At 42.6% G+C, this 22,044-nt stretch overlaps 1 protein-coding gene across 10 annotated transcripts in view; it reads left to right on the plus strand.

The window, feature by feature from the left end:
- RAPGEF4 (Rap guanine nucleotide exchange factor 4) overlaps nucleotides 1–22,044 on the plus strand; it is a 273,452-nt gene that overhangs the window by 127,638 nt on the left and 123,770 nt on the right. The window contains exon 1 of one of the 10 annotated variants that reach the window (XM_057318646.1): nucleotides 15,327–15,415. The exons of the other annotated variants lie outside the window; for them this stretch is intronic. Coding sequence (XP_057174629.1) covers nucleotides 15,392–15,415 — 24 coding nt within the window. The 5' untranslated portion in view covers nucleotides 15,327–15,391. Of the gene's footprint in view, nucleotides 1–15,326; nucleotides 15,416–22,044 lie in introns of those variants that run through there. 10 annotated transcript variants of the gene reach the window in all.

Raw genomic sequence — 22,044 nt, forward strand, 5'->3', positions numbered from 1 at the left:
GGTGCATGTTATTAACCAGTGCACAGGAAAGGTATAGTGTTAAAACAGAGACACATAGAGCAGTTGGAGGAATTATAGAATTTTTAAAAAAGATTTTATGTATTTATTTGAAAGAGAGAGAGAGAGAGCATGAGCAGGGGGAGGGGCAGAGGGAGAGGGAGAGGGAGAAGCAGGCTCGCTGCTGAGCAGGGAGCCCGATGCGGCGCTCAATCCCAGGACCCCAGGATCATGACCTGAGCTGAAGGCAGACACTAACTGACTGAGCCACCAAAGTGCTCCTAGAATTTTTAACTCTAAAGTATTTAAGAATTATTTTTGGTCTCCTTTTCCCTGGTCCTGCCCTTACAGATGAAAAAAAAAAAAAAAGAGGGGACTTGCCCAAGCCGACTCAGTGGCACCACCTCACAGAGACCCTTGGTGGGGGGGTTGACGAGACACAGTGTGTTAATTGGAGAGTTAACTGCTTAGTAAAATTGTTAATATTTATTTCCATGGTCAAAGAAGCAGGGAATTTGTTGGTGGGCAGGAAGTAGATCAGAGAGTTTTAGTATTAGCTCCATCTTTCATTGGCAGACAAATAAGTTGATTTTCTATCTCCCTCAGTTTTTATTTTTGGTAAATAAGGATGATTCTCACTCCTTGATATTGTTTCTACCTTTATCTTCAGTGTTGAACTCAGTTTTTAAACTTGCTTTGAATCCATCATGGCCCTTGCAATAGCAGCTTTAATGACCTGGCTTGCTACGACCAGCTTTAATATTTTTCTTCTCTTCTATGAAAGATCGAATTCAAAACAGAAAGCATCTTTTTTCAAGAGTTTCCCACATTTGTCTGAGTGATGGTGATTTCATGTTGCTAGAGCCAGTTACCTGCTGGATGCTTCATACTCTCCAACTGCCTAATGGGGGGAATTTGATCTGGCGAAGAGCCCAGTCGTCCATCTTCCTGGGGCTGGTAACCACTTATGGGGTGATAAGGATGAACTTTAATCGACTTCCTAGACACCCCTTCACTAAGGGAAAGAAGAAGAAAGGATGAAAGGAAAGAGTGAGTGCTGATAAGCAATTTCAGAGATTGATGGTTAGTTTGGACCTAATTTTAAATACCAGTAAAATCATATTTATCATGTCAAACATCTATTTGAATGAGAACTCACAAACTAAAAATCTCTTTTTTAATATTTATAAAGTTACGTTTTAAGAATTGTGGTGCTCATTTGTTTTTTTTTTTTTTTCCCTTACTACTTAGCGGAAGAGGTCACATGACACTGCCCACTTTAAAGTTAATGGGCTTTTAACATCTTTTGGGCATGTTTTATAATGAAAAAAAATCCATTTTTGCTGGATTTCCATTGTTAAGGCTTTGGCAATAATACTTATGCATGGTAATAATGTCAGTAGAGAGGTCTTGTTTGCTTACAAACAGATTTCAATTGTTGAGAGACCAAATTATGTCCTGTTGCTATAAACATGGGCAGTATTTGGTCTCTGTTCATCAAGCTACTTTGTAATTAGGATTGCATCCAAATAACAAGTGCCTCTTCTCCCATGGAGGTCATTTCAACTTGCAATTTTCACTGACGGAACAAGGTTTCATTAGAGGATATGTCTATGCATAGGGATAAGCTTAAATCAAAAATATATGTGTATACATATGTTCAGGCTAACCAGCGTATCTCTGATTGTGTCTGGCTTATTACTTTTTAGTGTTAGTCAGCAAGAACGTTTTTAAAATATGGATCAACATTTTGTAAAATTCAAGTCAAAGTCAATATTTAAACTTCTAGATAATAAATGAATTCTCTTAATAGCTTTTGTCAAGGAAAACTTACTACAGTTTGCAAAACTGTTTAAGATTGTTCTGTATATCTGGAGTTCTATCCACTAGTTTTTTGGAGAATGCCCCAGGGTACTCTGGGTATCTCTCTGTAGCCCTAAATGAAAGAGGAATATATGCTTTAATATTTTACAGCTGTCAAGCTATAAAGCCACCAGGGCCGACTCCTGCAGGATTGAAAGCAAGCCTTGCACAACCGTCACGATGGTAAACAGTGAACAGAGAACATGTAAGGCAGGAACTGAAAATAATTTAGAGGGTTTTTATTTTGGCAGCTGAGGTTCTGACGCCAAATCCCTGATTTTGTCCTAGGAAAGCTGGTGGTGACATTTGCAGTGGCTCTATTTAAGGAGAGGAAGTTTGATGACTGATAAGAACCAAGGCTCAGAGTCAGGAATTGGATGACTGGCGACAGCCATTTCCACAGCTGTCCTTGGGGACCACTGGGAGACCTTTTGTTACTTCTTCTGCCCTGTTTTAGGAAAGTAGATTTCTAGTCAGCCTGTCCTACAGGAGACCCTCAAAGCACTTCCTTCACAATGAAGTTAGGTGATATATAATTGAATTTTACTTTGAAGCATAACCAATGGTTATGTTTTGAGGTATTATTCCCCAACTTCTGCAAATAAAGAAAGCAGTGAAGGGGTTTTAGAATAGCATGCATTTAGAACTTCATTCATAGGACTTCCTCTTCTCAGGGCTACCCTACCAGGGTACCAATTCCCTTCTCCATATCCCTCACCCGACATGACAGTTCACCAGATGCATGTGACAAAGCACATGGAAATCTGACATTCTGAGCATCTTAAACCAAAAGAGACCACTTACCATGTGGTAAGTGCTCTGAGGGAGTCTCTGAGAATGTCTCCGCAAATCCTTCCTTGCTATGCTTTAGCCTGCAAGGGAATGATCTTGTCTCACATTTCCTATCCTTTTACTCAGGACCGGATACATAATTTGTCCAGCATGAAATGAAAACGTTGTTTAAAAATTATTAAGAATTCTGAGCTGATAGCAGCAAGCATTAAACTAAGCACAGGGCCCTTCTGAGCATGGGGCTTGGCATGGCTGCATGGGTCGCCCAGACCTGAAGCCAGCCTGGATTTTATATCTTTTCTTACCTTTCTTATTTAAGACCTGATCTGAACTTTAAAAATATCGCCCTATGACATCTGACAGATACTACATTTCAGGCATGTGTCCCTTGGTGTTTTCTTATCTCTCTCAATCTCTTGATGCCTATTTTGCGTCCCTTTCCTCCTATTCCTTCTCCTCTTTTTTTCCCCAATTCATTAATTTTTAAAAGTACACTTTATTTTTTAGAGCAGTTTTAGCTTCACAGCGAAGTTGAGGGGAAAGTTCAGAGATCTCTCAGAGCCCCTCTGCCCCCAGCCCACGCACAGCCTCTCCATTTTCAGCATTCCCCACCAGGGTGGTAGCATCTGTTACCACTGATGGCCCCTCTCTGGCGCATCGTCAGCACCCAGAGACCCTAGTTTATATCAGAGTTCGCTCTTGCTGTCATACATCCCATTTGGACAAATGTATTCACCATTATGGTATCATACAGAATATTTTCACTGCCCTAAACATCCTCTGTGCTGCTCCGTAAAAGACATTTCTTTAGAAGCCAGCTTTGATTTCTGATTTTATGTCCCTTTTCCTCATCTCACTGCCATGACATCTGCGTATCTCAAAATTCTGGGCCAGTAGGAAGCTAAAAGGCTCATGTTGGAAAAGTGAGACTGATTGCAAGAAACAAAGGGCCAAATTTATTGACAGTTGTTCTGCGTGGTGGGAGCAGAGCAGATGGGGCGCATCAATGGAGGGTGCACGTGCACAGAGGAGCGGGGGTGGGGGGCACCTGACGTCATCCTTACCCTATAAAGAAACTGTAGTACAGAGGTTCAGGTAAAAAATAGCAAAAACTCTGCAGTTGGTCTGTTCCTTTTTCCCACTGGCATAGAAAATTCTGGTGACAATGAATGCAAGCTTTATCCAATATACTTGGAGAAAGCTAAGTAGTGTAAGTTTGCTGTCATTTGTAGTAGGTTCCCCCAATGTATAAGGTGGATAGGAATTCCTCCCAACCAATTATCAGAGCCAGAGAGAGGAGAGGGAAAGCTATCTTTAAATGTTTGAACTTATTCGGATAAGCAGGGCCCTCATTCTTTCCTCTTTGCTGCTTCCTTCACTCTTTTTATAAAATGACCACCAGAACCAATTTACATGGTAAAAAGAAATCACAGTGGGTGAGAAAGGAGGTATGGCCATTGTCCTCCCTTTGTTTGCCCTATGAATGGTGGGGATGGAAGGGAAGGTAGAGGGTAGGAATCAGGGCTGGTTGGGGGGCTAAGGGATATTACTAAGTATAAGCTGGCAAAGTCACCTGGTCCCCTGGGAACTCTCTCCTCAAGGTCTAGCTAGGACATCCACATCATCCCATGAAGTACTTTCTTTTTATGGATTAATGGATTGTGTTTTGGAATCAAGTTATTTATTTAGCTGCATAATCCTGGAAAAGATGATGTAAGACCTTATTTAGTTACTTTAGTTAAATGTGTTCGTGGCCTACCTTCCATTTCCACTGCAGCCGGGGTGAACATCTCCTGTGCACGGCAGTGCCCGACTTGAACTACCCCAGCCTCGGCACCTCAGGGCTTCTTTCTACACCACAGGAGCTTGCACAACCTAAACTCAGGGTAGTTGGGAAGTTTGCGGGAAGTTAGTGCCCTGGAGGTACCGCTCAAATAATGGGGAAGGAGAGTATGTAGATAAATCTCCAGACTCCTGTGCTTTGGAGACAGAACTCTGGGATGCATTGTCCAAGGGTCCCCAGTAAGAAAACCAGCTCAGGAACACAGCCGTTACTGTCTTTCCCTCCTTCCTTGCCTCCGTTTTCCTGCCCTTCACTCCTGCTTCCTGGGTTCACTTCCCAAAAGAGCTGCATCCAAGTCCCAGGTTCAAGCCCTTCTTTCAGGGGAATACAAATTAAATGCCAGGCGAGCATGCATTTCTGCCAGCCTTCTCTGTGTCTCGATTTAGCTGTGGCATTCTTTCGTGTACAGGTCTTCGAACTTTGAACTGATAGCTAAAAGGGAAAATCAGAAAATTAAAAATACTTTTATGTTGAAAAACTTCCCCATATGTTGATAGCATCTCATTAAATAGATTCATCTACGCAGTAAACTTTATCAAGGTCCTGCTCTTTGTCAGGTGCCATGGTACAGGCCAGGGCTAGAAAGAGAAGTATGGTGTGCTTCCTGCCTAGTGGGAGAATAGGGTCTACCGGAGAGAGATGATACTGGAAATCTGCACAGAGTATAATGAGAGCAAGATGGAAGTGGTCAGTTACGCGTCTGTGGTTCGGGGTTGTGAAGGGTGAGTGGTGAGAGCCAGCGGTGCAGAGAGAGGAAGGGCCAGACGGGACAGGGAGAAGCTGAGCAAAGACACACTTGCCTGGAGGTATGAACAGTTCAGTCCTGGGGGAGAATGACAGGGCTTGGGGCACAGTTTGAGGTTCACTTAGAACCAAGAGATGAAAGCAACCACCTGATATCCTGTGTGAAATACAGTGGAATTTGACGAGGGGCTCAGGAGCATTCCGGAAACATCATGAAACAATAGAACTTTGCAAAGCAACTCCGCAGATGACTGCCCCTGACCATGGGAGTGGAGCACAAGGCTTCTGGCTCAGGATTCTAAGCTCTTTTTCTTTTTCTTTTTTTCCTTTTAATGTTATGACAACTATATTTCTATTTTTCCAAAATGAGTTTGTTGATTTAGTTAGGGCCTGGAGGGCACAGGGTATTAGTCACTGTCCTGTTCTATAGGATGCATTTGTTCGGGGCAGATCTTAACTTTCTGTCTTCTTCAGAAGAAAGGGCTCCAGGATTGCCTGAAGGGCTTGAAGAAATGTGAAGCCAAAGCACCTTTACTGAAACTTGAGCCCTTTCAGACACAGTTGCCAGCATGCTTTGCACTTCCAAATGCACCTCCAGTTTCAGCCCTGCTCGTTGGAATATTGACGTTTCCAGTGCTACGGTCTGATCCTTTAGGTCCAAGCCAGCAGAAGATTTTGCCCAAATCCTTGATAAAGATTGAAAGTCCCTGCTTCACTTCATTATTCTAAAGACTTCTTTTACACTCTTGAATTTAAAGACATGAAGAATCAGAGAAAACATCTCTGTGTGCCTGAAGGATGCATCGTGGGCAGGATATGTCACAGTTACCCGTTCTACGTAATTTCCAGGGTAATCCCTAGCCTCACCCACAAACCACTGTGCCATCCACCTTTTTTTTCACTTCTTCCTCTGCTTCAAGAAAGCTGCTCACTGCCTATTTGATGTGGAGTAGTCTGTGGAGAATATTAGAGTCTGAAGGGTGCCTGTACAGATCTGTATAAAGGCCTTCTTAAGTTCACTTGCAACTTCATCATGGATGCTTTCATGTAAGAATGGTCACTTCACAGTGGTACATGTCTGCCCAGGGGTTCCAGATTCTTTGCACTTTGTAGTTAGTATTGCTTTCTTATAATGACTTCCAAATTTTAAGTTCCCTTTTACTACAATCAGAGATAAGCTTTATAAAAGTTCCAATTCTGGTTCTTATGCTTTTCCTTCTTTCTCTTTTTATTCCAGGGGAAAGGGTTTAAGTGGGAGATAGTAGAAAAGTTATTTTGTAAAAAATGGGGAAAAAAAACAAAAGTTTATATTGGAAGCACATATAAGTGACTCTGTCCGGAGAAGTAGGAAAAAAATGATACATTCATTTCAATCTGAATAGGAGTTTAGTCTGCCCTGAGCTATTCGACTGACTGCAAGAATGAGGATTTAATGAGAAGAGAAAACTCATCTGTGACTTTGTGATAAGCAGGTGCTGAAATCTGTCATTGCTTTAAGGGGGCATTTCAGAGAAATCCAAAATAATGGTATCAATGTCTTGCCATCTGTTTTCTTATTCCAGTTTGTACCAACCTTTTAAAAAACACTCATTCTTACACAGGCATCTGCACACACTATTTTGGCCTTTGAAGTGGGCAGTGAACATTGCATAACAATTATCGTAAAATTGGACTTGAACTGTCTTGAACTTTCTGCGTGTTCATTGGCTGATTGATGCTTTGTACATTGAGTTGTCTTCAAAGAATACCAAACAGAAGAATTGTGTTCTGAATTTTCTTTAGAGAGCTCCCTATAGCTTCTGGTATGTGAGGGAAGGTGGGAGAGAGGAGTGATTTGTTGTTACTTTCTGGGTCTGTTTTAAATGGTCTGTGGTAGCATCCCTGCAGCCCTGTTGCTTTCATGTTTTCTGTTCTTTGTTTTTCATCTTTTGGAGACAACAGCTGGATTCTGCTTTAGTACTTACTCTTGATTCCTGTCCTGTTGTGAGCCATTCTGGTGGGAGGTTTTTTTTTGTTTGTTTGGTTGGTTGGGTTTTTGTGTGGGGGGGTTTTTTTCCTTTTTTTTTTTTTTTTTTTTTTTTTGGCATGCGGCATGCTACTTTTCCGTAGTATTTAATTAAAAGTTTGGTTTTTTGGAACTCGCCGTTGGCAGACTGCTAGAAAACGGAGCCAGTGGATATTTGCAAGGAGTCTGAGATCCCGTTTTACCCTGTAGCCTCCCCATCCAAGGGTTGAGTGCTTTCTAGCAACTCTGCTTTTGGTAAAAGTCACAGTGCATGCTTCGCTTGAGATAAACTACAGGTGTTGATTTGTAACTTACATGAACAGGCCCAAAAAAAGGCGTATTTCCTGAGGTTTTGTTCACCATTTTCTGTGATTTTAGTTATTACTAAAATGGTTTAATTTTAAACACAGCAGATCTACTTCTGACTTCGTTCTCTGAGACTGCCAATTTTGAATTTTATGCTGACATAATTTGTCCCCAAAATATGTATGCTTGGGTCACCAAGGGCATTCAGAGATTATTATCTCATTTTTGTATATGGAAGGAAGTGGTTGGGGAAAGGAGGAATAAAAATAACACTCCCCCCTCAAAAAAAGAAAAAAAGCTAAGAAGAATTTGCCCCAGAGTCTTTCCGGATGATCGTCTTGTCCAGATTATGAATTTATAGGATAAGCTATATATTTATGACAATTTAGAAATATTAACTCACTTTTGATCAGAATTCTCACCTTTCCCATTGCCATGATATCCTCTTCTATCACAGATGTATTTTGGAAAGTTATAGTCATGGAGCCTTTTCTGGGAAATAACCCAGCAATGAGAAAGAGACACCAATAAGACATTTTCTGAGAAATCAAAGTTTTAAACTTTTTTTTAAATCCTCCATTTTTGTGCCAGATTATGTGAACTGCTGAACTTCATACAGAATTTAACATACAATGAGAAAACAGAACCTACAGAAGCTGTCAAGATTTATTAACCTCCTTTTGAGGTCTTTGATTTGCAATGTCCTTGTTGAGTTAGGACAGAATGAAATTACCCAGCGAATGAAGCATTTTAGGATTTGTGAGAAAAGTTATCTTAATCAGTTTTTAATGTTCTTTTTTGAGATAACATATTTTCAGGATAGATCATTATGGCACACTGAATTATAATCTACAAATTAGAATATAATTGTGCAATTTGTGTTTAATTCTCTTGCTCACATTTTATATTAGGCTTATTTCTTTGCAGAGTTACAGTATTGTGAGTTTTTCATAAACAGCTATTTAAAGCCATTCATATAATCAAAATAATATTTATAGATATTCAGAAAATGATTAATCTCAGGATTGTGGCAAAGCAGAAAACCTTACTATGTGGGTTTGCCACCTCCCCCAACAACAACAACAAAAAATTCGAGTTCTGGTTAAGTTCCCTGAATGAGTGTAGTGAAAATTAGTTTCTTTTGGAAAGATCATACAATTAAAAGACTAATTTAAATTAGGAGGGCACACTGGGCTTGGCAGAGGGCATTGTGAGAAAGCAAAGCGTAATTTTCCTCCAAACAAAGACAAGCTTGTTGGAGAGCATGCTTTATTGCCTGGAAATTCTATATATATGCAAAGTTGCTCATCAATTCACTGTTGGGTTTTATGTGCTTGGTTTCTCCTTTTGTTTGGAAAAATCAAATGCTGAAAAAAGTAGGCGTAGCTCTGCATGCTATAGGCGCAGAGAAACCTACACAGGCCAATTCTCCTGGTGTGCAGTGTTCCTGTGTGGGGAGCTGCCTGTGGGAGGGATGGCCAGACTCGGCTTCCTGCAGGTAAAATCAGGGTGTGTGCTTCAGCAGAGCCCACCCAGAATTTCCAGAAAATGACTTCCCTGCATCTTTTTTCTGATCCCTCCCTCTGGCAGCCAGGTGGATAGATTCGGCAGGTCAGATTCACATCCTGAAGTCCACAGAGTGTTTTCTTTTTTTTTTTTGAAACAGCTTTATTGAGGCATAATTCACATACCATACAATTTGCCAACTCAAAGTGTACAATTCAATAGCTTTTAGTAGGTTGTGTCACCATCACCACAATCAATTTTAGAACACTTTTATCACCCCAAAAAGACAAACCACACCCTGGTTAGTGGTCTCTTGAGAACCAGATTTGGATAAATTAATTCAGTGAAACAAAGGTGAACATTCATTTCAATGGGAGGCTTTCAAATGAGAGTTATCTTTAGAATTGCCTTCTTCATTCTGTATCTTAGCTTCTTGGTGTAGCAACTATATTCGATACTTATAAATAGCACGTGTACCGAACTTCAGTGTGCAAAGTGCTGTCTGTCAAACTGCAGGTAAGAGGCTTGACTGGTAGCATGACAAGGTTGGGGGTGAGAGGTCCCCTGGCCACTGGTCTTGGGGAGAGGAGCTGTGTTATTTGGCAACATCGGAAGGCCAGGCCTACAGGCTAGAACCTGGGCGCCTGAGCAACCTGCAGACAAGTGTGTGGTCTAGTCTAGGGAAGTAGATCCAAGGTGAGAAGAGGGGTGTGGGTACCAGGATGATTCCCATACAGGAATCGTGGGTTTGAGGGTCAAGCCTCAAGATGGAAGATGCAGGAGACAAAGATCTGAAAGGGAGGTGAAGATCATGGTAAACATCCAGATGGGGATGAGGTCCACGTCCGAGGAAGGAGGCGCTGGAGTGGACACAGGAGAGCCAGGAAGAAGTGCCATGTGGCTGCCGCATCCTGCACCCTGTAAATGAATCCCACCAGCCAACCCTTCATGCACCTTACACATGGTATCCCCCAGGCCACCGCCTCTTTGCTCTACTGATGTACCACTAGTTCTTCCTTTCTTCTCTCCAACCGCTCCACCACCCCCATCCCTTCCTCAGGGCTGCCTCACTCTGTGGGCCCTTTTGGACAGGCACTGGTCAGCATACTCTAAGTCCTTGCCTTTGGTCAGCTCCTTACATCCATAGATGAGACCAAGAGGCACTTGGCCAGGCATTTCAGCTCCCTGGGATGCAGACAGGCTGGAGCAGCCCACTCCCACTTGAAGGAGAGAACAGAGGATGAGCCAGAATGTCATCACTTGCAGGGGGTGGGGGGTGGGGGGGAGCTGGGGTCCAGATTTAGAGTCTCTCACCAGGCTGCCCTCCTCCTGGGCTGTCCCCATGTCTGTCCTTAAAGGTGTCATTTTCAGCTTGGCACTTTCACTGAAGGAAGGAGAATCCTTTCTGTCTGGATTAGCTGTATACCGTGCGGGAAAGCGGTTGGCAATATTTTCTCTCCCAGTGAGGCTGCTAAGGAGTTTTTAATAAGGCACTCCTCTGTTCTCTTAAGTTTTCTCTTCTCAAGATTGTTCTCTCTGATGCGATATGCTATGATTTTTCCCTGAGTTTAAATATACATCACTGTATTCAATAGATGTTACTTACAAGCTATGATATATTGATTTGAGGGGAAATGTAATATTATTTTTAAAACATCAGGAGTTTGATTTAAACCTGCAATAAAATCAAGAATATCTGTACATTACAAATATTGGAAGACACACATTCGTGTTTCATGCTGTGTCTTCAGAAGCATTGCACGCCTGTATCATCTTGTTTAGATGTTTGTGTTGACTGGTAGAAAGGTTGTTTCTCTCCTTCCAGCACTATAGAGATCATTTACGGGAAAGTCCGGGGTGGGCATATTCTAAAGGGAAAACTGACATTTGAAGTTGGGTTTCTAGACTGCAGCAGAAATCTCTTTTTGTATGTGATCAAAGGTTAATCTGTGCGGGACAGTTAGACTCTTCGGCTCTGTTAACATTAGAGATGAGACATCTGGTGTCCTTGGGCGTCATGGAAGCTGAATGCACTTCCCAGAAAACCTAGTTACAAAAGCTGTAAGGGCAGTGGCCAAAAACCAGCATGACTGCTGAAAGAGCCTAGAAAATTCCAACTTGGTAGAGGATGGCACTGAGACTGAGGGGATCCTCTGGTCTGGTGAGTAGGGCCTGGGGAAAAGGCTTGCCAATGGTGAAGGAACAAAACAATTGAGCTTAGGTGAGTGTGTCATAGCTTTGGGTCATCTGTAAAGTGTAGGCAGTATTTCAGGCTAGAACTAGCAGTGTAAAGGACAAGAAATAGCCCTTCGGGAAAAGCGGCAGCAAAAAAAAACCAAAAACAAAAACCCATATACTCCTCAAGGAGTAAAGGTGAAAGTCCAGGTATGGGGGCCATGCGAGGAGGGATTCGGGGAAGGCTGTGGCTTCATAGCCCTGAGGTGTTGTCTTTCCACCCTCTTCACCCCTCTGCCCACACGCTGGATACGTGGACGCATGGCGCCCAGGGGCAGTTCTGGACCTTCCCAGCCACAGAGCTTCCCCTCCAATAAGGACTTGCTGGGGAGACAGAGGCCGTTGGACCGACAAAATAATGACAGAGCCTGTGACCAAGCCGAGCTGGGGAAGGCAGAAGTTGACGGAATGACTGCATTAGGAGTAATTCATTCAAATTTCAACACCCAACTCCTTTTCATTTTTTGGTAACTTACAATTTTGACATAATTTAAAGTATACCCAGGAAAGTTGGAAGAACAGTACAAAGAACTCTCCTAGACTACTCTGCTTCTGCCATTTACATTTTGCCCCATTTGCTTTAGCATGCTTCTTCTTCCTCTCTATTTTTTTCTGAATCACTCATAAGTTAAAACATCGTACTTCTTTACCCCTAAATACTAAATATTTCAGGGCATGTTTCCTTAGAACAAGGACATTTTCTTATATAACCACAACACAATTATCAAAAGCTGTAAATCTGGAATCCTTCTAACACTCATAATATTCAAACACCACCTATAATGTTCTACAATTTCTGTTCTATTCTTCTTAAACTGACAGAGATTGAAATTTAATTAAATTTCTTTTTTCTTCTGACAGTGTTAAAGGAGAGCACACACACAATATTTTTTCTTCGACTGTATTACATGGGAAGACTTTGCCAAGGTTACAAATACACAGTTGGCAGTCAGTGAGTTACAATATAATAACACCAATTAGATAAAGCCATCAGAGAGATCAAAGAAATTTTCTGAGTGATATGCTTGCATATTTGTTTGCCTTGGAATTAAATTTTTACAGTGCTGTCTCATTTTCATGAATATAACTGAAATCACAACTTGATAAGATCTGTGTATATGATCTTTATCTTTTTGCTTTACATAAGAGAAGATATTTTGATGATACAAATTCAACATATTTTCTAGATTTCCCCCAATTGGGTTAAATGAGGAAATGGCCCAAAAATGAGGTATCTAACAAAAAAGCAAGGGGGAAATGTGTTCTGATCACAAAAGCCATCCAAAATACATTAGAGAGAGAGAGAGAGAGAAAGGATAAAACATCATGTACCAAATGATCTCATTTGTTTAAAGCCAATAGAAGAATAGATAGATAGATAGATAGATAGATAGATAGATAGATAGATAGACAGATAGACAGACAGACAGATAGTGGTGTGTGGATAGAAACATTCTGGATGTTACAGAAGAAATGAGTATCAGCGGTGATTAACTGGACAGTGGGACTAGATAGGTCAGTAGTAGGCGGAGGGCAACGAAGGGAGAGAATTCTTTTTTTCCATTTTACACACCTTGTAGTTTAATTTTTTTATCATGTGCTCTGATTTATTTCATAGTAGTAAAAATTTATTTTTATAAATTTGTAAAAAGGGGAAGGGGGCGGAATATAAGCAGAGATAAGGAGGCAGAGAGAGAGAGAAGAGAACAGTAGAACAAAACCAAACGGCAAACTTACTTAAAAAATGATGTGCCTTAGAAAGTAACAGCAATAGGCAGAATTATGAAAAACAATAAGTTGGGTATGCAAAATGAATCATTTTCTACCTTCTGCTATTTCTATATAGCTGCCAGTTTTTTCAGCAAGATTCCTGCATGGGTCTCTTAAAACTAGATTTGGACTAGTGAGTGTGTGTTAGTGCTAGTTCTGGTGGAGCAGACTGGCCACACTATCCCTCTGTACTTCCTTTTAAATTACAAAATTGGGGCGGCTGGGTGGCACAGCGGTTAAGCGTCTGCCTTCAGCTCAGGGCGTGATCCCGGCGCTATGGGATCGAGCCCCACATCAGGTTCCTCTGCTATGAGCCTGCTTCTTCCTCTCCCACTCCCCCTGCTTGTGTTCCCTCTCTCGCTGGCTGTCTCTGTCTCTGTCAAATAAATAAATAAAATCTTTAAAAAATAAATAAATAAATAAATAAATAAATAAATTACAAAATTGATTAGTATCATAGATTTTGATGAGTTAAATTTAGGTATTGTTTTTATCAACATCAACTGATCTTCATGCTCCCACTGTCGCTTCTCTGAAAGCAAGAAGCTTATTCATAAAGAGCAAACAGACATCACAGAGATATTTGACCATGTACATCATATGATTTCAAGTAGCTTCTTTCATCATGTCTTCAAGTCATTAGATTTGCTTTTGTAGATCTTCATGCATTAGATGTGTTTTTCTTTCAAGCCTTAGTTTTTGTAAATGGAAATGTATCCCTTAGCAGAATCGGTGTAAGAAAAAACTCGCGATGTAGAAGAAATGGGAACCAATATTTATCGTGCGCCCAGGCTGTGAGGAGCTCTATGCAGGTTATCTCGTTCAGTCCTTCCATCAACTGTGAGGGGTATGTGGTAATAGTTCTGGCTTATTATCGAGGAACCTGAACCTCAGAGTGCTTAACAAATTGTGTCAATAATTCATTCACTCAGCAAATATTCACTGGAAGCCTGCTGCGTTGCAGACTCTGTGCTCAGTTCGGAGTATGCAGGGAGAGAGAGCAGACTTGTGGTCCCTGCCCTCTACTAGCCTGTAGCAGAACCAAGGAGAAAGGCATTGAGCCAGCACACACTCACATACGGGACATAACCGCACATTACCTGGGCACATCGACAGCAAAGACATGATGCCCGGAGAGGAGGTAGCAGGAGACTCACATAAGCTGGGGGCTCGGGGGAGGCCATTCTGAAGAGGCCATATGTAAGCACAGGTGAGCAGATGTTGGCAAGGCCAGTGGCGGGAAGGGCTGTCTAGACAGCAGGAAGATGCAGGAGGCCCCAAGGGACAAGCTTGACGTGCTGGAGCATCTGAAAGGGGCCAGTATGTCTGGGAGACTGAGGTGTGGGAACTGAGGCCGGAGGGGCAGGCGGGGGCCGGATTGTGTGACACCTCGCAGGTCTTGTTAGCACCAGTGGAGGTTTGCCGAACTGGGATGAGGTACCACACTTGCCTGGATCTTAAAGCTTGTGTCCCCCCTACTCTTTCAGGCCTGCCCACTCTTGTACCACCTCAGACACATGGCAGTGTACTGTTCTCTTCCACACTCTTTTCCAGAATGGCTAAAACGCTGCCTCCATTATTGAACACTAGGAGATGTGGGGCCTCAACTGCTATTTGAGGATATAGAAGGGTATTAGGAAGTGTGGGCTCTGGGTGAGGCCCCTGCGAACACACTCTGCAGGGGAAACAGAGTTCAGATTATCTAAAGTGGAGAGGTGGTAGAAACCAGGAGCCACTCAAAAGATTCAAGGCGTACAATATCGCATACTGATCAGAAGCTTCCAAAACCACAGCTCTATTACCGTGATTCCCAGATATGTGCAGTAGGGATATATTGGATTGGATTGACAAGGGTGCTCCAAGGTTGTGTATGGCAGCTTGAAGCAGAAATAATAGAAATGATGGTAATGAAGGAGAATGAAGAAAGTCAGTGCAAAAATGTGTGTGTGGGCAAAAAAGCTGCGGGAGTTGGGAATGAATCAATGTAGACAGTCTCCAAAAGTCAAGAACAGTTGAAGCTGAGAAGTAGCCTGCTCCAGGCTATTGAGCTCCATCAGTGTGCAAACAGATAAAAGTCACTGTCCTTGTGTAGTTTCCATTCTAGCGACCAACGTGCATGCAAATGGCAAAAGTTGGGATACTGTATGCCCCCTAGGGGTCACAGGGTAGGTAGGATTGAAGTTAAGGAGATAGGATAGGTGAGTGATGTATGGATGCTTCTAGAAAAACTTGCTCAGAAAATAACCAGAGAAATGCACAGTGCCTATGCTCCCATGGTTTCAGGTTGTGAGAGATGAAGCCAGAAACTAAGGAAATGTCTCTGAAGTGTGATGTTCCGATACCTACTTCAACCAGTAAGTCTTCCTACTCCCCTTTCTTAGTCCATTTGGGCTGCTATTACAAAACTTGTGTGGCTTCTAAACGACAGAAATTTATCTCCCACTGTTCTGGAGGCTGGAAGTTTGAGGTCAGGGTGCCAGCCTGGTACTTCTCATTGTGTCCTCACTCGGCCAGGGTGGGGTGGGGGGCAGGGGAGCTCTATGGGACCTCTTATAAGACCCCATTTGTGAGGGCTCCACCCTCATGACTTAAGAAATTCACCAAAGTCCCCGCCATCACATTAGGTGTTAGGATTTCAACTTACAAATTTGAGGGGTACATCCAGAGCATAGCATCCCCTGAATCACGACTCACCGTTTCCCTTCTGCTCTGCTACTACCCCTTGTGCAGTATACTGTAGAGCCAGAAAGCAAAAGCAAAATGACGGTGCTTTGCTCTAATGGAATGATAGTGATGGGCTATTACTTACTGTGAAATGATCCTTTATTTTAGGTTTTTAAGTGATCGATGTACCCTAATTTTGTATGATCAAGTGCTTAAATAACTCTTTCTTAGAATTTGCATGTTTCCATGCTATGTGTTACTGACAGTCCTGTTAGTTTCGTAAGTGCTGGGCTGGATCGTTCTAATTCAGAATAACTATATTAATATCCATCACCCTTAAAGATTGATATGGTTAAATAAAATGTCAATCAACTTTTTTTTTCTATACACAAGGAGGCAGAAGCTGTTTGTTTCAAGGTGCATAGTCATATTTATACATTAGATGGACTATAGTAGGTGCAGGCTTAGTGAAAAGAGAGCTGTGAGGATTGCCTGTGCAATACCAGCTCTAGAGCAAATTAGTATATGACTCAATTAAGTAGCACTGACCAACTGTGTGTGTGTCTTAGCGTTGACGTACTGTGTGTGTGTGTCTTAGCATTGACCTACTGTGTGTGTGTGTATTGTTTTCAATTTGAGTGTTCCTAAGAGAAGCGCATGGCTAATTTAATTAGTTGAATATGCAGAGTACATACTCACTTAAATCATAATCATTCCAGGGAATCCCCAGAAGTCTCCAAACTTTTTAGGCATTTTAGAAGTATAGATGTGTTGAGTGTGCTTCAGCAAGTAATCTGAGCCTTTAATGTCATTCACTGTAGGTCACTGGAGATTGTTTCACCTCTAGGAATAAAGTACCTTTATCTCTTACTTCATATTCCTCCAGGTTCAGGCCTGCTTCCCCCTGAAGGGCCCAATGCCTTCCTTGTTTTCCCATCAAAACCATTCTCCAGGAAGCAGCCAAAATGATCTTTTAAAAATACCTATCTGTTCTTGTCACTTATCTACTTACACTGCTCCCTGTTGCACGAGAGTGATGTTCAGAGTCCTCACTGTGACCTACAAGGCCTTACCTGCCCAGCCCCTGCACCACTCAGCCTCCCCCCCTCCCCCCAGCACTCTTGTCCTGATTCTCCTGCCAGACTGGCCTAGTCTCTAACATTAACACCTGTTCCCTCTCTACCTGAAGGCTGTTCTCCCTGCCCCCTGCCCCGTACCCCGAGGCTCCCCAGCCTTGGATTCCCTGCCTTGCCCTGACTCTCTAATCTGAATTTGCCCCACTCTCTACCATCTGCCAGTAGGGGAGAGAATTTCAAATAGGTGCTTCTCCAGTGAGACTTTATTTGTTTGCCTGCAGGGTCATCTTGCTTGGGCTTTAGCCTAGAGCTCTTAAACAACTCAGGGTTGGAAAACTTCCTTGGTTAGAGCTATTGTTGTGATTATCATGCTCCAAACTACTGCTCTTGGCCCAGGTTAGTCATGAATTAAGAATGGCCAGGAGTTGGCTAGCAGAATTTTGCCTCCATTTAGAAATATCTATCTTAGGACCAAAGGATATAATTAAATATCATTGAAGACGAGGCAATGGAAGTTCTTTGAGCCCTATTATGCGGATGCTATAGAAATCAAGAAACAAGGAAACAGAATAACTTGGCATAAGAGGTAAACTCAGGCCAGCCAGGGATCTGCTGTGGGAGAAGCGGTACATATGGTTTTACAAGGGTGAACAGAAGAATTCTGCTTGTAGGTTTCCATTTACAACTGCTTTACTTTCCCTCTTCTTTCCTACTCTTCTTCACAGGTTTGAGAATTCTCTGGCTTTCTGAGATTTTAGAGCAATGTGCCGTGTACATTTTCACATTACACGTCATACAGAAGTTATGAAGAAGCTCTTGCCAAGAAACAGGAAAAAGGGGGCCTAAACGTTAGATCTCTGTTCTAAGCTCTTCTCCCAAATAATCCTAATGCTTTCAGAGAAAGTACAGATGACCTGTTTGCCATTACATTTTATGAACTCAGCTTTAATAAGTTGGGAGAACTAGTGCAGATATAATGAGTGGGACTTTATGACAAGACGTAGCCTCAGACCCCCAGAGCAGCTGTCTTCTATTCTGCCCCAATCCTGTCCACTCCCTGCCATGAGCTCTCATTAGTGCATCCCTGTCCTGAGCATATCCCCTCACCCTGGATTTTCACAGTACTACCTATCCATCATTCTTGTGGTTTCCTGTTTTTAATGCTTTTCTAGCACTCATATCCCAGCCTGAGGATGCTACTTATGCTTTCCTTGCAACCTGATGATCTAGGCAAGAGGACTGGGGATGCAGGGGGGCTGTTGCTGGGAAGGGGTATGCCCAAAGCTCTTGGCTCGGCCTGGCTGCTTCTGGCCAGGCAGGAATGTAGTGACAGTCATGTTCTGCCCTGGCTCCCCTGTAGAGGCTCCTGCTAGCAGCCTGAAGAGGTCTTGACATCAGGCACCAGCTTGAAGAACACTCACAGTGTGTCCGGAAGACCTTCACCTCCAGGGTAGGGAATCTGGCTCCACCAGGACCCCATTTTCTCTTGGCATGCAGGGTCCAGCTAGGGTTCAAGCTGCCAGCCTTCCTTTATTCTCTGTTAGTCCTGCTTTGTAAACTGAGACTAGACTTTCAGAAGGGCACCTATCTTTGGTATGCCTCCTCCCCCTGCAGATGCCACCCAGCTTTTGTATTCTGGCTCCTGGACTACAGCTGGGTGGTATGGAGCCTTTGTGCAAATTAGAGAAAAGCAGCCCTAGCTCTGGGTGGGAGCAGCCCCAGGCTGGGGCTCAAGGCCTGTGGAGCAGAGCTGGGTTTACCCCCGGCACCCTTTCCACAGGATGGTTGCTCTGCCAGCCTTCCAGCCAGCCTTCTTCAGTGTGCGGGCCATGAGTCAGCTGAGAGACACACCAGGTTTTAACCTTTCTGGAGACTGTCATTTTTTGTCTCTTCTTCAACAATATTGAAGACCAAAGCCAGTAGCACATTGCCACCTGGATTTAGGGACAGGAATCTGGCCTCACTAGCCCAAGCATGCCATCCCTCCCCTCTGCTGCATCCCACACCCCCCACACTGCTTTCCCTCTTCCCTCCGTTCTGAGCCACAGACACTGACTTGGCTTTACAGACTGGCCCATTGTAACTCACAGATTCGTTTTTAAAAAATTTTCCTTTGAATATAAAGCAGTTCTGATAGCTGAAAGGCTTTACTTATTTTTGTGAAATTATTTTTGGGCTTACTGTCTTGTGCCCTTGCTTTCTAGTTGGGCGGTTTTACCTTGTGGATATAAAAATAGGCAGTATAGGCACTATAAAATTATTTTAAAAAGTCTATTATTAAATTCCTATTTCTCCACAGCCTCATTTAACAGACAGGTCAACAGATATATTGTAGGTCTTTACATTGTGTATACCCACAGCCTCAGGAATTGCCATGCAGAAGATGTTCTTTCCTAAAGCTGAAGGCTGTCTGCTTGGGAAATTCATCAAATATAGTGTGATTATCTTGATTAATCCTTGGTTGTTATCTATTATCAGCAATAGGTAATTATTTATTAAGTGCCTAATATGTGCTGGGCACATTTATAGATTTTATTTCTCATCTTCCCAATGGTTCTGAAAGATGGGACTCTTTACCCAGGAAACTGAGGTGACCAACTTACTCAAGTTCACACAGGTAGCATGTGGTAGGATCAGAATTAAGACCTTGTTCTTGTGAGGTTCGGATGTCTGCGTGCTTTTCATAACATCAGAGGTTCTTGTTTTTTTCCACTGAAGTTCCCTGAATGCAGAGGAAATCAATCCATCCTGCCCAGGGTCTAGACCCTTTGTAGCTAGAAGTAGCCAGCAGCAAGCTCAAAATTTCTTTGAAGTCTCATGCTTTAATCTTTAAAATTTATGCAAATTTAGCTTTCTACTCTGTAATATGAAAGTATAAAAGTAATCCTTTAAACTACTTGACATAGAATAAAATTTAAGCTCCAGGAAGAGCTTCTGTTAACCCCTCTCACATCCCCTCTGACCTGCTGCGTGCCGCTCCAGGGACCTGCGCACCTCAGTTGGAGAAGGTCAGCATTGCACTGTGGTACGTCTCAGTTAAATTCTCCGAGAAACCTTTCAGGTACAGAGCAACCTGTCACCTGGCCAATTCTCAACCATAGAAGTCTTTCTAACAGAAAGGAGGATTCATAGACAAATCCTAAATTGGTCTTTGTTGATTCTTCACCAAGATCTTTGAGTGACATCTGTCTGGCTAGAAGTTCAGGGATTAGTCTTATGGTTCATAAGCTTTTATTTTTTAGAAGCAAAAGTCATTTTTCAGATGAAATTGCTCTCAGAACTCTAATTTATAAAACAGTTAAAAGGGAAGACACTCTAGTTGCCGTAGGGGTGGAGGTTCTGTGTGCATGGTGCCCTTGCCTGAGGGTCCACCACGCAACCCAGAGTTCTGCCTGACGAGCCCTGGAACACCCATTTTATGGATGAGTAGATTGAAGTCAGAGAGCTCAGAAGACTTGTCTGAGTTGACCCAGCTGACTAGTGACAAAGCCAGGAGTAGATCCTAAGAACGAAGCCTACCAAATTCTTCAAAGACCCTTGAAGGCCCTTGTGGTTTTCTTGTCATATGAACTTATTTCCTAACTGCTCTCAGAGGTCGTGGAGGGTTAGGGAGTGGGAATGGTGAAGAGTCCTCCTACCAGGGGCCTTCCACAGTGAGGATAAGTGTCTGTGGCAGTTAAAGGCATAGCTCTTTCCCAGGTGCATATGCTGATTTTAAAATGATTGAGCAAGGCCATTTGAACTATTGATGTGTTAGGATGCGTTGGGATCCAGGGAAAGGCTTTGCAGGAAGAGATCAACCAGGGCCTCAAGGAGCACTTGGTCAAGGGATCAGTCAGACCACTGCACACCCCTGCAGCCAAGGTGGGGGAGGCATGTGTGGGTGACATTGCATAACCACCACGAAAATGTGCTGGGTCGCCTCTGAAAAACTGCTGACTCAGATTAAAGCCGGCCTTGTGCTAACTTTCATATGGGAGCCTTGGTGAATTCCCGTTAATTTTATTCTGTTTCTCAGAAAGCTTGGAGTGGCTTTTAAACTTCGATGAAGATATGAACAGCTCCGCAATCTAGGTTTACTAATACAGTCGTCTCTCATTTTTCAATTCATCACTGTGGCACCAATAAACGCTATTACAACGTAGCCCAGTATCTAACCACCCCCAGTTCCCCTACTCTGGAGGATTTTATGATCAAAGGGAATTACTCCCACCTCCACATGTTAAAGAAGGGCTGTCAGTTCACTCTATTGCCGTCATCATCCACACTGTGATGATTGACGCTGAATGCCACTGCAAGCCAGTGCCACCAATCCAGCCCCAGGCAGGCAGCCACAGTGGGTGATGAACAGGGACAACTAAGTCTCTCCCCCACGTGATCCTCAGCCACCTAGATCTCTTTCCCAGAGGCAGTCTTTGTTACAACTTTCTTGTGTATGTGTCCAGAGATAGTCTATACATTTACAAATCTTTATGAATATTCACATACACACATCTATTCTTTTATCCCCACAGAATGGTAGCATACTCTACATACAGTCTGTGGTTTGCCTTTTTTTAATTTTGCAATATATTGTGGTGATTGTTCTATGTCAGCAGGTCGTGCTGCTTCATTCATGGCTGCATAATATTCCAACACTGTCTCTTCATCAGGAAGTAGCCTGGGTGCTATCTACTTGTGGACATTTGAGTTATTTCCTGTTTGGTGTTGCTGTTGTTTTGTTGGCTGTCACAGACAGATACACGTGTTTGCATGTGTATTCAGGTATTTCAGGAGCTCTAAGGGAGGTTCTTTGCTCAGTCAAAGGGAACAGACATTTAATGTGATGGATTGCAAATTACCTTCCACCGAGGTTGTCTCATTTTACATGTATGAGATAACCAATTGTGTGTTAGTAAATTTTTTGAAACTTTGCCAGATCTGACAAGTGAGAAATGACATTGCACTACAGTTTTAATGTGTCTTTCTGTCATGAATGAACTTCTGCATCTTTTCATATAATGTATTCTTTTATAGACTGCTTTTTAACTGTGCTTGGAAGATGAGATGCTGCACAAAGATTAAGCAGTATGAAAGTTACTTAGGAATCCCAATTTTCTGATATAGGTTTTATTTCAGTTAGCTGCTTTTAACCTAATTTATATAGGGTGCTCTGTATAGTGCTATATAAGAAATCAATTTTCCTGTTTTAGTGAATGTTTTCTAAAAAATTTCCCATCAATTTTAATCGGTTGACTTTTTAT

Source organism: Ursus arctos, unplaced genomic scaffold (genome assembly GCF_023065955.2).
Source record: "Ursus arctos isolate Adak ecotype North America unplaced genomic scaffold, UrsArc2.0 scaffold_1, whole genome shotgun sequence".
In the NCBI taxonomy this organism is placed as follows: Eukaryota; Metazoa; Chordata; class Mammalia; order Carnivora; family Ursidae; genus Ursus; species Ursus arctos.